The sequence below is a fragment of the Haliotis cracherodii genome, unplaced genomic scaffold (assembly GCF_022045235.1).
Source record: "Haliotis cracherodii isolate W230 unplaced genomic scaffold, xgHalCrac1.p SCAF_17, whole genome shotgun sequence".
Classification (NCBI taxonomy): Eukaryota; Metazoa; Mollusca; class Gastropoda; order Lepetellida; family Haliotidae; genus Haliotis; species Haliotis cracherodii.
Genome location: NW_027266272.1, coordinates 6,329,357 through 6,349,551, shown reverse-complemented (window position 1 = coordinate 6,349,551; position 20,195 = coordinate 6,329,357). Strand labels below are relative to the sequence as shown.

Below are 20,195 nucleotides of genomic sequence, written 5' to 3'. Positions count from 1 at the left end.
TGAGTTTTGTCTTCCGTCTCCTCCCTGAGCTACCATCCGAGGACCGAAACGAACGCCCATGGACAATACCTTTCAGCGCGAGGCGTCACTCCAGGCCGGGACGACTTTCCAATACATTCCTGGGAAAACTCTTCATGGAAATTCCTATCCTGTCATGTATTCTCTTTATATCTTGCTCACGTCATGTGACCAAAAATAAAAATATTCTGTGTAATTTATTTACAAAACTGTTTTGGTAAACCATCGGTACGAAAAGGTGTTCTGTCGTGTTTGAAATATAAACATATACATGGATAAATTTGTTTTGTTTTGTGTTATCGTCTGCTAGACGTCAACACTAAAATATGGTATAAAATTTCGGTTCATTCGATGTACACTGGATCAATGATGATGATCTCGATGCCACATTATTGTCACTGGGTCAAGGAAATGAGACAACCACATCTGCAGTTCCCATTATGCAAGTTAAAGAAGACCCCGTGGACGACACGCTCACTGAGAGTGATGGGAGATTCCCCCAAATCAGTGGAGAAACACTGACATTGAGGCACAAAGGCATTCAGCATCCACAATTAAAGAAAAAAAATTAGGCTCCTAAGATAAAATCACTTTAGATAAAAAAGATGTAATGGCCATGTAGTGTATTTGTAAGACTGTACATCACGCTCAGGTACTTGCACGATCCGCACCTAACTCGGGAGGAACATCAAGCAACAAGACGTCTGAACTGAACGATGATTTATTCATAACTGACCACAGGTACATAGTCATGACGTGACGTATGGCGTAGTAGCGCGTGCATATTGGCGATCACAATATGTAAACAAACCTCTCAAAACAGGCGACATATATACATCAATCAAATTTACATACCTTTCATTTCAGACTGGTCCTTCCAAACACGTAACATCCAAACAGATTGGGTTAACATATCTCCAGAAGAGCTTGCCACAAGTCTGCGATCCATTTATGCAAGGATATTGACATTGTGAAAGATAAGGCATTCCACAAGGCTAATGAATTGTTCAATGGTCAACTGAAACAAAATGTCAGAGCTGGCTTGTCCACACCAACGAAGCACAAGCCGACCATTGACAAGGGAGAAATCGTTAAAATCAGAGACTATCTTGTTTTTATACATGTGTTTTGCAGAAAGTTTGGTTTGACGTAGCCATTCATTACGTCACAAAAGGCCTTAAGTTTCACTCTCAGTTGTCCTAATATTCGTTCACGTTAAAAGTTGGCGATGAAGGCAGCAGAGAATTTGCAACTCTTACCCATGACGTAGCAGGAAAAACTAACCAGGGGGTATTGATGATGGTGAAAGCCATGCGGCTGACAAACGCATGTATGCGACAGGCACACGTAATTGTTCCGTAAAGTCTCTAATTGTTCCGTAAAGTCTCTAATTGTTCCGTAAAGTCTCTAAAATTGTCATGTGTGGTTCTCTTCTAAACCCTTCTCCCAACGCCAATACGGGAACATAATCCGTACAATTTCCAAAGAAGCTGGGTTGAGCCGTATCTATACAACCCACAGTGTCAGGGCTACTGCTATTCAAGCGTTGAGTGACGCCTCCTTTGAATTACGCCCCATCCTGTTTCCAAGGGTCAGAAGCTACAACAGAACAGCACAAGGTTGGTTCTGCACTTAGGAACATTGGATTTGAGGAAGCCGCCAATCGGCAGCCATCTGCGACGGTTTCAAGGCCGCCGTCAGAAGGCTATTTTGCACAGCATTCAGTTCAGCATTTGCCATTTTTTTTTAAATTGTCGTCACAGGTGGCCGCTTTATCCGGCAATTTTACGTCCAGAGAACGTTTGAGAACTGCCGATTCAACTTTAACTTCGCTGGTAAACAAGAAACTTGCGACACAAATTCAGTCTCGATGGCTCTCACGATTTGCAAAGAACTTCACTGTATCAGTGCGCGATTTCACCGCCAAACTGCTTTACAATTTCACCAATGTTTGTTAAAGATTGTTCTTTAAGTTTTGTTGAGTGCAGTTTATGAATTGTTGCTAAGTATTAAACTTTATTAAAGACAACACTGATGTTCTGTTTATGTATTGAATTTATTTTAATGGAACTACTTTTGAAAGGTGGATGGATATGTAAACAGGAAGTCGCTAGAGGTCGGCCGTGTAATCGAAAGAACGTAAAACAATGTTGATAGATTGTTGCAATAAAAGGTATGTGTACCGTAACACTTCAAAATAAAAATTATAAGAATTGACCTTCACTTTGTGTGAGCTCCGACGTTACAGTTTTGCCCTCACTCTATGAAGTTTCATACTCCAATAAACTCACACAAAGTGAAGGTCAATTCTTAATTAATTTCTAGGTGTTGAGATTCAATACCTATGCCTATTTCCCATTCAGCTGTTGCTGTCTTACGTTTGCAAACATGCTGTACTCTACCGGTAGTGTTTTATGACCGAATACAGTAGACGCATATACCCTGATCAGTATGTATTGTTTTGAGATGGAATACATAGAAAGATATGATCCACTAAACCAGTATCGTTTTTTATGATTAGATACATACACATTGTATATGCTGTACTTTACTTATGTTTCAATGATTGAAACATAAGAGACCTGTGACCTACTGATATTGTTCATGATTGAAACATACGAGACCTGTGCCCTACTGATATTGTTCATGATTGAAACATATGAGACCTGTGTCCTACAGATATTGTTCATGATTGAAACATATGAGACCTGTGCCCTACTGATATTGTTCATGATTGAAACATAAGAGACCTGTGCTCTACTGATATTGTTTATGACTGAAACATAAGAGACCTGTGGTCTACTGATATTGTAATGACTGAATCATAAGAGACCTGTGCCCTACTGATATTGTAATGACTGAATCATAAGAGACATGTACTCTACTGATATTGTTCATGATTGAAACATATGAGACCTGTGCCCTACTGATATTGTTCATGATTGAAACATAAGAGACCTGTGGTCTACTGATATTGTAATGACTGAAACATAAGAGACCTGTGGTCTACTGATATTGTAATGACTGAATCATATGAGACCTGTGCCCTACTGATATTGTTTATGATTGAAACATATGAGACCTGTGCCCTACTGATATTGAAATGACTGAATCATAAGAGACCTGTGCCCTACTGATATTGTAATGACTGAATCATAAGAGACATGTACCCTACTGATATTGTTCATGATTGAAACATAAGAGACCTGTGCCCTACTGATATTGTTTATGATTGAAACATAAGAGACTTGTGCCCTACTGATATTGAAATGACTGAATCATAAGAGACCTGTGCCCTACTGATATTGTAATGACTGAATCATAAGAGACCTGTACCCTACTGATATTGTTCATGATTGAAACATAAGAGACCTGTGCCCTACTGATATTGTAATGACTGAATCATAAGAGACCTGTGCCCTACTGATATTGTAATGACTGAATCATAAGAGACCTGTGCCCTACTGATATTGTAATGACTGAATCATAAGAGACCTGTGCCCTACTGATATTGTTCATGATTGAAACATATGAGACCTGTGCCCTACTGATATTGTAATGACTGAATCATAAGAGACATGTACCCTACTGATATTGTAATGACTGAATCATAAGAGACCTGTGCCCTACTGATATTGTTCATGATTGAAACATATGAGACCTGTGCCCTACTGATATTGTAATGACTGAATCATAAGAGACATGTACCCTACTGATATTGTAATGACTGAATCATAAGAGACCTGTGCCCTACTGATATTGTTCATGATTGAAACATAAGAGACTTGTGCCCTACAACATACATATACCCACGTACAGACACACACAGAGACACACACACACACACGTGAATGCACGTCGTTATATGAGTGAAGGAGGCTTGAAATGTAATGTTAAACCCATTTCATCCTCAATTCACCTTTTTTAGCTTAAATACAGAACAGACATGTTGCCTTTTTTGCCTCCTACACTTAATGGAATCTGTTTCGGCAGAAAATTGAGACTAATATTATTCTCTGGCGTTGACGTTTCTACCGGTATCGCTTCAGGAGAATCACCATGGTAAAATTGTCAATGTGGCCCTGTTCGGCCTTGGCCGTATTGGTCGGGTACATCTACGGAGCCTGGTGGACCAAGAGGATGTCTGTATCCTCTACCTCGTGGACGTCATGCCGTCACAGGGGGAACTGCGTCAGCTGGTCAGGAAGCATCGTTTAGGGGACACAACAGTGTTAAGCACAGAGGAGGCAGACATCGTCTTCGATGACCCCAGGTAAGTTTATTCATCATTGCTGCTTGTGAAATATGAGTGAATGTTGTTTTATACCACTCAGCAACATCATTGCTATATCACGGCGGTCTGGGAATAATCGAAGCTGGACCTGGGTAACTAGTGGTTGAGCATGAGCAGAGATTCACGCAGAAATTGGGGAAATACATCCCCGAGGAAACAAATAAACTGGCCCATGACCACGTAGATGTTTATGCATATACTTTGTGCACATAATTGTAAAGAAATAGTCTTTATGTGATATAGGAAAGGTATTAACGTTGTACAGAAAAACATTTACCTTTATCTAAAGTGCCGGACAAAAGAAAGTATACAACCAATTTATGATAGCGACCTTAAGTGAAACGACCAAGAAATGGTTAGTCGATGGTGATGTATTCCATAAGAGCACAACAGTTGTGTTTTGGACCTTAAGTTTGCGGTGTTTCGGCGACTGTTTTCAGCCTTGTAATGTTTTGATAACATTTTCAATTTTGTGTATCAAATCCAATTTTCAAGTGTATACCCGGCAGTATATATATATATATATATACTACTCAAAAGAAGTTAAAGAACACCAGATATATAATACACGATTTAGCAAATTGGTCATGGCATTATGTGTTATAACATTACTATCATCTAATGTTTGGCAACATGTTGCACCACGTCTGGGGTATTGCTGATACTCCTGACACTTTCTGGAAACACTTCTGGTAGTCATGCAAATGAATTGAAAACATGAGCAAAACACAGGAATATTGTCGCCCAAACACAACGCTGCACCTGTCCTTAGCAACAACCAACACAATTTTCATGCTCAGCATATGAAAGTGGTGATGTTCATGGTGCACGTGCATGCTTTCCCTTTAAGCAGGCGATGAGGATGATCGTGTTATCACACTTTCCAAAACTATGCCACAGAGACGACATTTGACTGATGTTGATAGAGGACGAGCGATTGGTTGGCTCCAGGATGGCCTTTCTTTACGTGAGGTGGGCAGAAGTTTGCAGGTGTCCCCCTCTGTCGTTCACACCCATGGGCATCGTTTTGCTGCCACTGGCAGAGTCCAAGAGCAACATCGTTCTGGACGGTCAAGGTGTACCTCACAACGTGATGACCGATACCTGGTTCTCCAAGCACTCAGACAGCGTACATCAACAGCAAACAACCTCAGGTTACAGTTAAGGGCTGTCAATAACACTGTCGTTAGTGATCAGACGGTGCGAAACCGTTTACGAGCTGCGCACTTGAGAAGTCGACGACAAGCAGTGAGACCACCTTTACGTCCAGTTCACAGAACAGCACGTCTGGCTTGTGTCGACAACATGTGCGCTGGAACAGACAGCAATGGTCTCGTGTACTGTTTACAGACGAGTCGTGATTCTGTTTGCAGCTCAATGATGGAAGAATACGGATGTGGCGTCGTACTGGAGAGAGATTCACTGATGCCACATTACATGAACGTGTCGCTTTTGGTGGGGGATCAGTGATGGTATGGGGAGGATTCAATTGGAATCACAGGACTCCTCTGTACCATATTGTCGGGAATCTGAATGCTGCCAGGTACCGTGATGAGACTCTTGAACCCCTGGTATTGCCCACACTTCGTCAGATTGGTCAAGGTGCTATCCTTCAGGGGACGACAATGCAAGACCCCATCCCGCTCGGATCATCACTGACTATCACAGACAAAAAAAGATTACCGTTATGCAATGGCCTGCTTATTCGCCAGATCTGGCGCCCATTGAACATCTTTGGGATGCCTTGGGAAGAGCCGTTCAAGCTAACCACCCACCTCCTGTTAATCTCCAGCAACTGTTAGGATTTCTTCATCAGGAATGGCAAGCAATTCCACAGGCAACACTGCAGCAACTTGTCCGATCTATGCGCAGAAGATGTCAGGACTGTATTGCTTCCAGGGGTGGGCATACCCGCAATTGAAGGAACATGATTATCCTGAACTGTAGTGTGTGACTTTAGATTTGTAGGGTACATGTAGTTCATATTGTTTTGCTCTTGTCAGCTGTATGCCAGCGTTTCTTTCGTCAATGGAATGTCATGATTAAATACTTATCTTTTCCATTCAGTGTTGTTCCTGTTTCCACGATTTATTTTTTGAGTGATTTTGATAACTTATTTGGGTGTTCTTTAACTTCTTTTGAGTAGTATATGTGAGTCCCGAGGACTCCGAGTAGGACATTGCAGAGTCCCAGCGAGTCCATTATACTCACCAGAAATCAGTAACAAGTTGATTGGTTTGTTGTTTAATGCCGCACTCAGCAATATTCCAGCTATATGACGGCGGTCTGTAAATAATCGAGTCTGGACCAGACAATCCAGTGATTAATATCATGAGCATCGATCCACGCAATTGGGATCGATGACATGCATCAACCAAGTCAGAGAGCCTGACCACCCGATCCTGTTAGTCCGCTCTTACGACAAGCATAGTCGCCTTCTACAGCAAGCATGGGTTGGTGAAGACCTATTCTACCCCGGAATCTTCTTCGGGTCCAGTAACAAGTACGGCGGTGCTTAATACGTATTATATGTGGAGATTTCCTTGTTTGAGTCTGAAAGTAGTACTTGAGTGAAAACATTTGACATAGTCTGTCTAAACAAGAACAGTATATGCCATCGGAACATAAAGATAACAGAGACCTTAAGTACATGCTTGGATTCCATCATTCCGACATCCATAATCCTCAGCATCCGCTGGGACTCGCAGGGTCTGATATTTCTGTCCATTTTGTTAATGTTTATACGTACAGGATACAATTGTTTGCGTCCGGTAAAACCCTGGTACGGATTGTTTACTTTTCATGTAAAACACGTATTTGTTTTTGTCTCTCAGAATAGATGCTGTATTTATATGTTCGCCGTCTGCATTTCACGAAGAAACAACGAAAAAGGCTCTCCAAGCAGGTATGTGTTCAGCAAGCAGGGTTAGATACAGCTTTCGTTAATATTTATACCATATTGGGGAGGAGTAGTGGGGAAGCCTAGTGATTAAAGCGTTCGCTTCCTCACATAGGCACAATGTGTGAAGCCATTTTTCTGGTGTCGCCAGCAGTGGTATTTCTGGAATATGTTAAAAAGCGCCGTAAAAACCAACTCAGACACGAGGTCTGATCTTTAATCCCAACAAGTATCGGTCACATCAAAAAATTACAATATATCGCGATTGTTATGCTTACAATCTGCATCTGTCAGCAATTTTAATGTGTAAAATATATTCGCATAATGAAGCACCTTGAGTGTCCTGTTGCGCTGCAGGGAAGCACGTGTTCTGCGAGAAGCCGCTTGCACTGACCAACCGCGGTGTTCAGTCATGCTATGATGTTGCTGAGAAGAGCGGCAAGAGGCTCCTATGTGCCTTCAACAGGTGAGTCGTTAGCGCGACAGAGAGGAGTGAGTGAGTGAGTGAGTGAGTGAGTGAGTTTGGTTTAACGCCGCTTTTAACAGTATTCCAGTCATATCACGGCGTGTCAGCTTAATGTGGGAGGAAAGCCCGAAGTGATGCAGGTCTCAGATGTTTACCACTTCGGTGAAACCCACGAGCACGGTTATGGTGCTGACAAACCTAGAAACATAATCGGGGCGAACCGGGATTCGAACCCACAATCCCGGCGCCTTAGGCGACTGGGCCACCCGTTCCCCCTCGACAGAGAGGAAGAGACAGGGGAAGAAAGAGAGGGAGTTAGAGGAAGAGGGAGAGAAAGGAGAATAGAGTGAGGAAGAGAGGGAGAAAAAGAGACGGGAAGAGAGAGAGAGAGAAGGAGAGAGAGAGGGGAAGAGAGAGAAGGAGATAGGGAAAGATGAAGAGAGAGGGAATGAGAGGAAGAGCGGTGAAGAAGGAGAGGAAGAGTGAGAGAGAGGAAGAGAGACAGGGGAAGGGAGAGAGGAAGAGGGAGAGGAGAAGAAGTATGCAGGCACCCTAACTAAAAACTCCTTTCATCAATGTTTTTGCTACTTTCACATCGTTCCTCCAAAGACGTAAATAGACGATGCTAAACAGACATGTCTATCAACTGATCCTGACCATGACGCTGACCGTATCTTTCTCGTAAGGCGGTTTGACCCGGACCTCACCCGCCTCTACAAGATGAAGGAAGTTGGTGAGCTTGGCCGTCTCCGTAGCGTCAATATATACAGCCTGGACAAACATGTCCCGCTCAGCTACGTGAAAACATCAGGTACGTATTACATGTCACTGTGCATGTCCCAGTTAGCCAGGTCGTTTATTTGTTTGTTGTTTAACGCCACACTCAGCAATATTACAGCATTATCCATCGAATCTGGACCAGATAAGCCAGTGACTAACATGAGCAGCGATCTACACAATAGGGATACGATGACATGCTTCAACCAAGTCAGCGAGCCTGACCACCCGATCCCGTTAGTCTCCTCTGGCGACAAGCCTTTTACTGCAAGCATGGGTTGCTGAAGATCAATTCTTACCCGGATCTTCAAGGGTAGTCAGCCACATCAAATTCAGCCACACCGTCTGGCCATGTACTCTTACAGCAGTTGCCTGTTGCAATCAGTCCCTTATCTGAGTGGCAGTTTGCAACCGATTATTTTAATGTCATCGTTCTGATTGATCTGTCCTTTGGCTGGAGCCTTTGGGCGTCAGAGCGGCGTCGACCATCGACGTTATGTGTTTGTCGGACCCACAATCTGATGACAGATTGAGAAACATGCAGCGTTTTGGCAACACTATTCTGACATGTGCCCACCAGCAACATGCCTTTGGCAGGTAAACGTTCTCCACGTTCCAAACGTCGCATTATCAATGTTGCTGCTTCGTTAATGATTACATGTGTTTAATAAATTGTTTGGTTCCAAGATAACAATATGCGTCTGTTCACAACCGAGTCTGAGTGACAATGGTAAATCTGGCATACGACCCCTTGAATGTTGTCACATGCTTCATAATGCTGCGTTTTCAAGAGAGCTTGGTTAATTGCGGATATGTTCTTGACACATAAATACCTTACTTCCATTACCAGGCATTGCTGTATTTTCCTGTAGTTTCACACCAAAATAAAATATACCCAACTTTGTTCGCATAGAAAATATTTGAAGAGGTATTAGGCCCACCGCATCTCGAACAGTTTACATAGTAAATATTTGAAGAGGTATTAAGCCCACCGCATCTCGAACAGTTTACATAGTAAATATTTGAAGAGGCATTAGGCCCACCGCATCTCGAACAGTTTACATAGTAAATATTTGAAGAGGTATTAGGCCCACCGCATCTCGAACAGTTTACATAGTAAATATTTGAAGAGGCATTAGGCCCACCGCATCTCGAACAGTTTACATAGTAAATATTTGAAGAGGCATTAGGCCCACCGCATCTCGAACAGTTTACATAGTAAATATTTGAAGAGGCATTAGGCCCACCGCATCTCGAACAGTTTACATAGTAAATATTTGAAGAGGCATTAGGCCCACCGCATCTCGAACAGTTTACATAGTAAATATTTGAAGAGGTATTAGGCCCACCGCATCTCGAACAGTTTACATAGTAAATATTTGAAGATGTATTAGGCCCACCGCATATCGAACAGTTTACATAGTAAATATTTGAAGAGGCATTAGGCGCACCGCATCTCGAACAGTTTACATAGTAAATATTTGAAGAGGTATTAAGCCCACCGCATCTCGAACAGTTTACATAGTAAATATTTGAAGAGGCATTAGGCCCACCGCATCTCGAACAGTTTACATAGTAAATATTTGAAGAGGCATTAGGCCCACCGCATCTCGAACAGTTTACATAGTAAATATTTGAAGAGGTATTAGGCCCACCGCATCTCGAACAGTTCACATAGTAAATATTTGAAGAGGCATTAGGCCCACCGCATCTCGAACAGTTTACATAGTAAATATTTGAAGAGGCATTAGTTGGGTTAAGACCACCAGCACCAGCCAAAGTTCTGATTAAGATTAATAAATTTTCTAAGTATCACACACTAGGGTCGTACGTTCAAGGGATGATCTGTCTGTACAGATAAATACTCCTTCATATATAACAGAATGCTTTACTAGTAGTTTGATTTTACTAGTATTTTGATTCCCCCTGGATATCAGTTTAGAGGTGACGTTGGTTTTCTTGCACATCTAAATGATGATACAGCACTTTTACTGAAATAATATTATAATATTGCTGAGTGCGGCGTTAAACAACAAACCAAACAACCAAAAATATAGATCGTAAACAGTCATGCAGATATGACTCAACCCTGGCCAACGCCTTGTTTGACATGAAATACATCAGACTTTAAGCCAGCACACCTAACACATGATACCATTGAGTTGTATGATAAACGCAGAATTCTCCATAGTGTTCCAGTAATTTCAAATGTATACAAAATGTGAAAGAGACCGTCAAGCTATACCCGGTAGAATGATTTCTCATTATCGAGGAAAGCGCAGTAGAGTGAGTCTCTCTCGTTTGAGTAGGCGAGATTTTCCATTACGGTAAGGACTGCTATCAGAACGCCAGCGCCTTTTCTTAATCCACACCGAAAAGCACAGGGAAATGTGACATTGTCATTAGTCCACTATTCTATTCTTTCACGTGGACATATTTCAATAATTTAAGTTACATGGGGGCACGGGTGGCCCAGTCGTCTAAGGCGCCGCGATTCGCTTTGCAGAGTTGCGTCCCTTGGGCACGCCAGAAACCATTGATTGTGGGTTCGAATCCCGGTTCACCCCAATTATATTTCTAGCTTTGTCAGCACCATACCCGTGCTCGTGGGTTTCACCGAAGTGGTAAACGTCTGAGACCTGCATCACTTCGGGCTTTCCTCCCACATTAAGCTGACACGCCGCGATATAACTGGAATACTGTTAAAAGCGGCGTTAAACCCAACTCACTCACTCAATAAGTTACTTAAGACGGGAGTTAGTTACACTCCAGCGGATAAAAGGGTCACATTTACATTTTCCATGACCTGTGTATACAGGGGGGATTTGACAGACATTATATATCTTTGGTATATATTCGTTTGTAATAACAGTGTTAAATAACAATACCATTCTAGTATATTGTATCCATCATCTTCCTGAGTAGTTTTGATACAGGAAAAGTTGTAGGAAAGAGAATCAGTCGGAGGAGAAATGTTTTCTTCCATACACCGAGTCTTGGTAGTCTCATTGTTTTCAATGATAGACAGATACCTTGTAAACTATCTATAAGCTTTCGTTCACATTGTTTGTAGCGCTTTCTAAATATTCGCTTTGCTTGTTTTTATTTTTGTATATAAGATGGCATGTGTGAACGATAACAATTTTGAATGAACACCCTTATCTGCGCTTTCCAAACACTGACAATAGGCCTTCCTGGTAAGCGACTCAAGCGCGTGCGTGTCGAAGGCCGCTACACGAAGGCTGCAGACATGGAAAAACTGGCACAACTCGACTCTGGTGCAGCAGCACCTAGCCACAAGCGCGTTTAAAATTAGGTGAAATGAGGTTTAACGTCGCGTCCAAGATTATTGCACTTATATAGCGAGGTGCATGTACGTGTGTGTTTGTGTGGCGCTTGTACTAGTCCGGACTGATGCCGATTTATAGTGCTAGCTCGCTGAGATACCATGCCGCAGCTTAACATGAATACCCCACTCAGACACAGTATACTGACTCCGAGCCGACCAGTCCTTGTTTTAGCCCCTTAATGCCGAGCGCCAGACAAGGTAACAACAAGTACCATCTTTTAACGTCTTCTGGAATGACGCGGCGGGGGATCGAATCCCGGACCTTCCGCTCTCCGGGCGGGCGGACGCTGTACCACTAGACCACGGAGGCGGTCCTTAAGCGTGTCTAAAGAACTGGAAAATGGTATAAGGTGCCCAAGAGACCAGCTCCAGAAGGGAACCAAGACGCTGATGCAGTGCCTAGTGGAACTGGTCATAAACTTAGTTGAGAGAGACAACACTGTTGGAGGTCACTGAATATCCATAATATTAAACATAGTGTAATAGAATATACAGCTGGATAGTGATGAATTAGTATACAGGGTGACAGTTATGTTGTATGTCGCTGTATATCAATATTCAAGATCATGTAATGAAATGTAGTGGTGAATACTCACATGGCATTCAATAATGTTGTACCTCACTGTTTGTCCCTTCTACACGAAGCCCAGACAGCGAATGGGACTTCTCGGGGGGAGCGCTGCCGAATCCACCCACAACTCATCGGAGAATGTGAAGACTCCCCAACACTGCAGCCTTCTGCATTACCCAGATTTTCAGAAGGGCTGTATTCCTGGTAGCAAACCCGGGTACTCACCCAATGTCAGTCAACGGATTGGGAGGTATCAAACCTAAGGCACGAGAACAATGGGGAGTCGGACAACTTGGTACTTCGAAAGCGTCATCCGCATATTTGCCGTGTTTTTCCTCAATCTTGTCAATCACACTAGTGTCAAAAGGGACAGAAAATTCAATGATGTAAATGATTTCGTTGAATTTATCAAAAAGGACAAGATCAGGTTTGTTGGCCTGGATACGTCTGAGGCTGTAAATGGGCCTATACCAAAGAATTTTGTATTTATCTTTTTCCATGACGCCCTCTACAGATTCTGGGTCGTACCAAGGGTGGACCTCTGTGTCAAAACCACAAGCATGGCGAAGACGGGAATAAAATGATCGAGCCACTTCATCATGTCGCTTAAGATACTGTGTTTGTGCCAATTTTGTATTATTACTATAACATAAAACCGCAAGTATCCAGGTACTAGCATCTGCTCAAATGCGGTTTTATTTGTTTCCCGACCAGTGGACCCCAGCTCTCATTCTAGCTATTAATCTCAACTCCCTGGGGAGTAGACGACCGACGGGCGGTAGAAGATTTTACATCCACCTCACATGTCGGGTACCCATTCCCTGCTGGGTGAACAGAGGCACATTTGAACTAAGTCACTTGTCCAGGGTGACACCTCACGTTTTTTCTCTTGTGTTTCGGATGTATGTACGTTTTCTTCTTTCCCCAATCTGATCATCGACTATTGGACGAGTGGGTTCTTTTGTGAGCATAATCCTATGTGTGCATCCCCGTACACGTTACCATTCAACTTACAAGAAGCTTGAATACGACATAGGTCATGAGCTGTTCAACATACTGACGAGCACACTCAAGTAGCTATGTTTGTACATACACGGTTGACCGCCTCCGTGACCTAGAGGTAGAGCGTCCGCCCGGAGAACGGAAGGTCCGGGGTTCGATCCCCGGCAGCGTCATACCTAAAGACGTTAAAAGATGGTACTTGAGTCAGTATACCGTGTCTGAGTGGGGTATTCATTTTAACCTGCGGTATGGTATCTCAGTGGGCTAGCACTTTAAATCGGCATCAGTCCGGACCAGTACAAGCTGCCACACACACACACGTGCACACGTCGCTATATAAGTGCAATAATCTTGGACGCGACGTTAAACCCAATTTCACCTCACCTTATCTCACCTCACATACACGGTTATTCAAAACACAGTCGAGTACGAACACATTTAGGACAACAAAACATGCACATTTTTTCAAAATACAAACGAGCATGAACATAACAAAGACCCATTGCGCTTACAACTTTCAGCGTTCACTATTTTGAATATCTAAATGGTAAAAGTAAATAGTACATGCGTATTGATTTATACCATTCATTGCATTCTGCAGTGTTGGTGAGGATTTTACACACATGTATGTACAATGACGATCGGCAACACTCTCCATGTGATATACACTTCATACAGTATAGTTAATGTGTGTGAGAGATTCAAGGCAATATTTAAACCACATGATCTGATTGGTCAAAGAAAGTATTACGAGTTTGAACATTAAAAGAACTGTTGTTAAATTTGATTTAACCATCACTCATACCCGCAACTATTTGTAAAAAGTGATCTCCGTGAACTCGGCAATGTTCTTACTGGAGAGTGGGATAATCTTCCCTTGGCGATCATCCAGACTCTCATTGGGAGGATGCGACGACGGTGCCACCCTGTGATCGCATCAGGTGGATCACGTACGCGCAACTGAGAGTTGTTTTTTTACAATGATTTTCTTAAGTTCGTGATTGTTGACGTTTCAGTTTTGGTCAGATACTGTCATTTTAACGGGTGATCTGACTGACTATTGGCCAAGCGTTGTTTGTTTGCACACACGACAACGAAGTCCTTAGCAAACTTTGAGTAGTATAGTTAAAAGGAACTAAAAGGAAATCAAAATGGCAGTTTGTGAACAGTTACGACATATTCTATTTGCACATAGGAGTAATTTGTGAACATTTTCTACATATTCTATTTGCACAAAGTGGGTATATTTGTGAATAGTTACTACATATTCTATTTGCACATGGGGGTATATTTGTGAATAGTTACGACACATTCTATTTGCACAAAGTGGGTATATTTGTTAATAGTTACGACACATTCTATTTGCACATAGGGGGTAATTTGTGAATAGTTACCACATATTCTATTTGCACATAGGGGGTAATTTGTGAACAGTTACCACATCATCTATTTGCACATAGGGGGTAATTTGTGAATAGTTATTACATATTCTATTTGCACAAAGTGGGTACATTTGTGAATAGTTACTACACATTCTGTTTGCATATAGGGGTATATTTGTGAATAGTTACTACATATTCTATTTGCACAAAGTAGGTACATTTGTGAATAGTTACTACATATTCTATTTGCACAAAGTGGGTATATTTGTGAATAGTTACTACATATTCTATTTGCACAAAGTGGGTATATTTGTTAATAGTTACGACACATTCTATTTGCACATAGGGGGTAATTTGTGAATAGTTACCACATATTCTATTTGCACATAGGGGTAATTTGTGAATAGTTACCACATATTCTATTTTCACAAAGTGAGTATATTTGTGAACAGTTACGACATATTATATTTTCACATGGGGGTAATTTGTGAATAGTTACCACATATTCTATTTGCATAAAGTGAGTATATTTGTGAACAGTTACTACATATTCTATTTGCACATGGGGGTAATTTGTGAATAGTTACCACATATTCTATTTGCACAAAGTGGGTATATTTGTGAATAGTTACTACTTTATCTATTTGCACATAGGGGGTATATTTGTGAATAGTTACGACATATTCTATTTGTTCACATGAGGTATATTTGTGAACAGTTATGATATGTTCTGTTTGTTCACATGAGGTATATTTGTGAACAGTTATGATATGCTCTGTTTGTTCACATGAGGTATATTTGTGAATAGTTACGACATATTCTATTTGTTCACATGAGGTATATTTGTGAACAGTTATGATATGCTCTGTTTGTACACAGGGGGTATCTTGGTGGACAGTGTTATCCACATGCTGGACTATGTGTGTTGGTTTGTTGGGGAGCGTCCGCAGACCGTGTATGTATGTGGCAGCAACACCTCGGCGTACGCTGACGACTACCAGGCGTGTGACGACCACGACATCGCAAACATCGTACTCACCTTCCCGGGCGGGGTGTTAGCTAACCTGACGGCGGGTAGGGAAGTCCCATATGGATACGATCAACACTTCCAGGTGCAGTAAATACCAGGTTATAGGAACATTAAATAACAGGTTTCAGTAAAGCTACTACCATGGTTAATACCAGGTTCTGGGTACAGGTTAATACCAGGTTCTGGGTACAGTAAATACCAGGTTCTGGGTACATTAAATACCAGGTTCCAATAAAGTTAATATAAGGTTTTGGGTAAGGTTTGTACCAGGTTCTGGGTAGGGTAAATACCAGGTTCTGGATAGGGTTCATACCAGGTTCTGGGTGCAGTAAATACTAGGTTCTGGGTACAGATTATACCAGGTTCTGGGTAGGGTTCATACCAGGTTCTGGGTACAGATAATACCAGGTTCTGGGTAGGGTTCATACCAGGTTCTGGGTACAGATAATACCAGGTTCTGGGTAGGGTTCATACCAGGTTCTGGGTACAGATAATACCAGGTTCTGGGTAGGGTTCATACCAGGTTCTGGGTACAGATAATACCAGGTTCTGGGTAGGGTTTATACCAGGTTCTGGGTACAGATAATACCAGGTTCTGGGTAGGGTTCATACCAGGTTCTGGGTAGGGTTCATACCAGGTTCTGGGTACAGATAATACCAGGTTCTGGGTAGGGTTCATACCAGGTTCTGGGTACAGATAATACCAGGTTCTGGGTAGGGTTCATACCAGGTTCTGGGTAGGGTTCATACCAGGTTCTGGGTAGGGTTCATACCAGGTTCTGGGTGCAGTAAATACCAGGTTCTGGGTAGGGTTCATACCAGGTTCTGGGTACAGATAATACCAGGTTCTGGGTAGGGTTCATACCAGGTTCTGGGTACAGATAATACCAGGTTCTGGGTAGGGTTCATACCAGGTTCTGGGTAGGGTTCATACCAGGTTCTGGGTACAGATAATACCAGGTTCTGGGTAGGGTTCATACCAGGTTCTGGGTACAGATAATACCAGGTTCTGGGTAAGGTTTGTACCAGGTTCTGGGTAGGGTTCATACCAGGTTCTGGGTAGGGTTCATACCAGGTTCTGGGTGCAGTAAATACCAGGTTCTGGGTAGGGTTCATACCAGGTTCTGGGTGCAGTAAATACCAGGTTCTGGGTTAAGTAAATACCAGGTTCCGGTTGAGTTAATACCAGATTGCGCGTAAAGTAAATACCTTGTACCGGGTACAGTCAGTTCCAGGTTCCGGGTATCATTGTGTGATAAACCTGAAGCAAAACGATTATTTTTTGTAGTTACTGTCACAAACCTATAACAGAACCCCAATCCCCTTCAAAGAATATGAAATGATAGGGACCTTAAAGAAAAGTTCCTAAAACAATGGAGCTATTGAACAGTTACGGTGAAAGTGAGAAAATTGAGAAGCTAAAGTGGGAAATGTTTTTGATAGAGTAACTGCTTTTCGTTCGTTCGTTCGTTGTTTAACACCGTACTCAGCAATATTCCAGTTCTATGACGGCAGTCTGTAAATAATCGAGTCTGGACCAGACAATCCAGTGATTGATGTCATGAGCATCGATCCACGCAATTGGGATACGATGACGTGCATCAAGCACGTCAGCGAGCCTGACCAGCCAATCCCGTAGGTCGCCTCTTACGACAAGCATAGTCGCCTTTTACGGCAAGCATGGGTTGCTGAAGACCTATTCTACCGCATCATCTTCACGGGTGGGAGTAGCTTCTAGACATGTAAGGAAAGGCTAAGCTGCAAAAGAACTCTCGTGTTTTAATATAAGGAGAGTGAATATCTGTTTATCTATGTATGAACAAATCTATTCTATGTGTGTCTTTAGGTTCTCGGTTCAAAGAAGATGGCAGTGTCCAAAAACTACAGGAAGTCGGAAGTGGAAGTCTGGGATGCAAATGGCAGTTTGGAAGACGACTTGCTGGAGTCTTTCATTGAGAGGTGGCGCTCCAGCTATACAAGGATTGTACAGCACTTCATCAATGTTGTTCACGGTGAGTGTCACGCTGGCCTAGTCGTCTGAGGCGCTGTGCAAGGCCAAGAGTAGCGCCCCTTAGGCATGCCAGAAACCTGCGATTGTGGGTTCGAATCCTAGTTCGCTCCAATTATGTTTCTAGGTTTGTCAGCACTATACACGTGCCCGTTGGTTTCACCAAAGTGGTAAAAGTCTTAGACCTGCATCACTTCGGGTTTTTCTCCCACATTAAGCTGACTCGCCGCGATATAACTTGAGTACTGTCCAAACCGGCGTTTAAACAAAACTCACTTACTCACTAATGATGTCGATGCTGCAGGGCGGGAGGAGTGCGGAGTGTCGGCGGAGGAGTGCCTTCAGAGCCTGGAGCTTGTGCAGCTGTGCCAGGAATCATTGAGGTCAGGCAAGGTCATCGGTGTACCCCAGAGGAAAGCGTGAAGACACATGTCTGAACTTTAGTCGCATCTCAAACAAAACCGTCTTTCGATGGCCATATCACATCACATGTTAATAAATATGATTGGAAGTCAGTGTGAATTGTTTTCAGTGGCTAATACCCTTTTCCCACATACACGATGATGCTATAGTAGAACACGATTTTTCAATTATTCACAATAGCAATGGCGGCGTACACATGTTCGTGGTCAATCGTGGTCCACCGTAGTGCATCGAAGGGGAACCTGATGCCACCGTGAAGAAGCACAATTCCTAGGAATGTTCAAAAACATTTTGCTCTACCGTAGTACCAGTTTGTGATAATAAGCAGCAACGGGGACCTTCTTGTGACGCTTGGGGGAGCAGGATGGAGGAGGGTAATCAGATTGAAACAGTGAAGATACGTGAAACATTGTATTAAATTTGATAACTGTGAAAATAATCGTGGTCCTCCGCAGCTGCATCGTAAGAGAGTCGTAACGCTGTCGTGGTATGTCGTGACGCCGTCTTGTTCATTCGTAGTGGCCATAACACCAACGGCATGCCCAGACATCGCTACGGTGCTGATACGAGGACACTGCGATGGTGGTACGACCAATCACGACTTCATCAAGACGCCACCAAGAACGTATTTTTGCATCCCGTGACTCTTGTTGATCGTCGGAAAGTTAAATTAACAAGCTGTCGTGCCACATTTATGCTGGTTTTTACTTCACATTATTTCTGAAGTGTTAGGGCATCAGTTTTTAATTGTTTCTGGATTTATTTATCGTGTGAACCATTTTGACAAGGTGGAGAGGGAAAATTCTATATTACACAGAATTAATATGGAGCATGTCATGGGTGTTCGGGTCTTCGATGTCTATTATCCGTGCAGCTTGACGTGGGTATCTCACTGCCAGGGGGTTGTGCCTCACACAAGACCATAACAACGCTTTCCACTCTGCGGGTGTTGCTGAAGGTGATGCTGCATTGTAGTCAGGGGGCATCTGAACCGGTGAGCCAAAATACCAAATTTGTTTTCGACCATTCTGTGTGCCCTGGACAGCCTGTAGTTTAATATTCTTTGTTTTTTCGTCCTGCAGGGTAGAGTTTCATGAGCTACGTTCGACGGTAAAAAGCGTCATCTCCTCCCAAAGCGCAGGGCATGGGTTGGTCATCATTTGGGAGTGGTCCATCTTCCGGAAGCGCAACAGTACGTTGTTCCAGAGCCACATAAAATCCAGAGTCTTTAAAACGGCAGTATCTGAGCATGTTCCATTTGTTCCAACGTCCACAGAGAGGAACCCGTACTCTGCATGGACAAGAGCGAGGAGTACGATGGTATGAAACCCCCTAGAGCTGTAATGCAGGGATCCTGCCAAATGTGAACAGCGGATGGCAACATGCTTCCCATCAATGGCTCCTACGGTGTTGTGGAAGTTCCGTCTATTGGAAAGCTCCTTCCAATACTCCGGGATGCTTGGACACTGCATAACTTCATCGCACTTTTCAAGGGTAATGACATTACTGGTTTCAGGGACGATTGTGTAGTGTGCCACCGAAACCCACATGGGATACTTTTATATGAATCCCCCGTTGCCATGTCTCGCAGACTTATTGCAATCCGAATACCTGGGTCTTAGGACATACGCCTAAAGGTATCCTTCTTCGGTATATGAGGTTCAACGCGTTCCACCAACTCACTGAAACGTTCGGGGCGGTCGGGTAGCCTAGTGGTTAAAGCGTTCGCTCGTCACGCCGAAGACCCGGCGGGTTCGATTACCGACATGGATATAAGCCCATTTGTGGTGAACCCCGTCGTCTAAGGCGCCGCAACTCGCTGGGCAGAGTTGCGTCCTTTGGGTACGCCAGAAACCTATAATTATGGGTTCGAATCCCGGTTCACCCCGATTATGTTTCTAGGCTTGTCAGTACCCTACCCGTGCTCGTGGAATTCACCGAAGTGGTAAACGTCCGATACCAGCATCACTTCGAGC

At 43.0% G+C, this 20,195-nt stretch overlaps 1 protein-coding gene across 2 annotated transcripts in view; it reads left to right on the top strand.

Moving 5' to 3' along the window:
* Window positions 1-18,311, top strand: part of LOC139464285 (uncharacterized oxidoreductase YrbE-like) — a 32,847-nt gene extending 14,536 nt beyond the window's left edge. For both annotated transcript variants that reach the window (XM_071245809.1, XM_071245808.1), the window contains exons 3-9: window positions 4,068-4,291; window positions 7,147-7,217; window positions 7,569-7,677; window positions 8,364-8,488; window positions 15,638-15,870; window positions 17,635-17,800; window positions 18,101-18,311. In XM_071245809.1, coding sequence (XP_071101910.1) covers window positions 4,068-4,291; window positions 7,147-7,217; window positions 7,569-7,677; window positions 8,364-8,488; window positions 15,638-15,870; window positions 17,635-17,800; window positions 18,101-18,219 — 1,047 coding nt within the window. In that variant the 3' untranslated portion in view covers window positions 18,220-18,311. The remainder of the gene's footprint in view (window positions 1-4,067; window positions 4,292-7,146; window positions 7,218-7,568; window positions 7,678-8,363; window positions 8,489-15,637; window positions 15,871-17,634; window positions 17,801-18,100) is intronic.
* The last annotated feature ends 1,884 nt before the right edge of the window (window positions 18,312-20,195 follow it).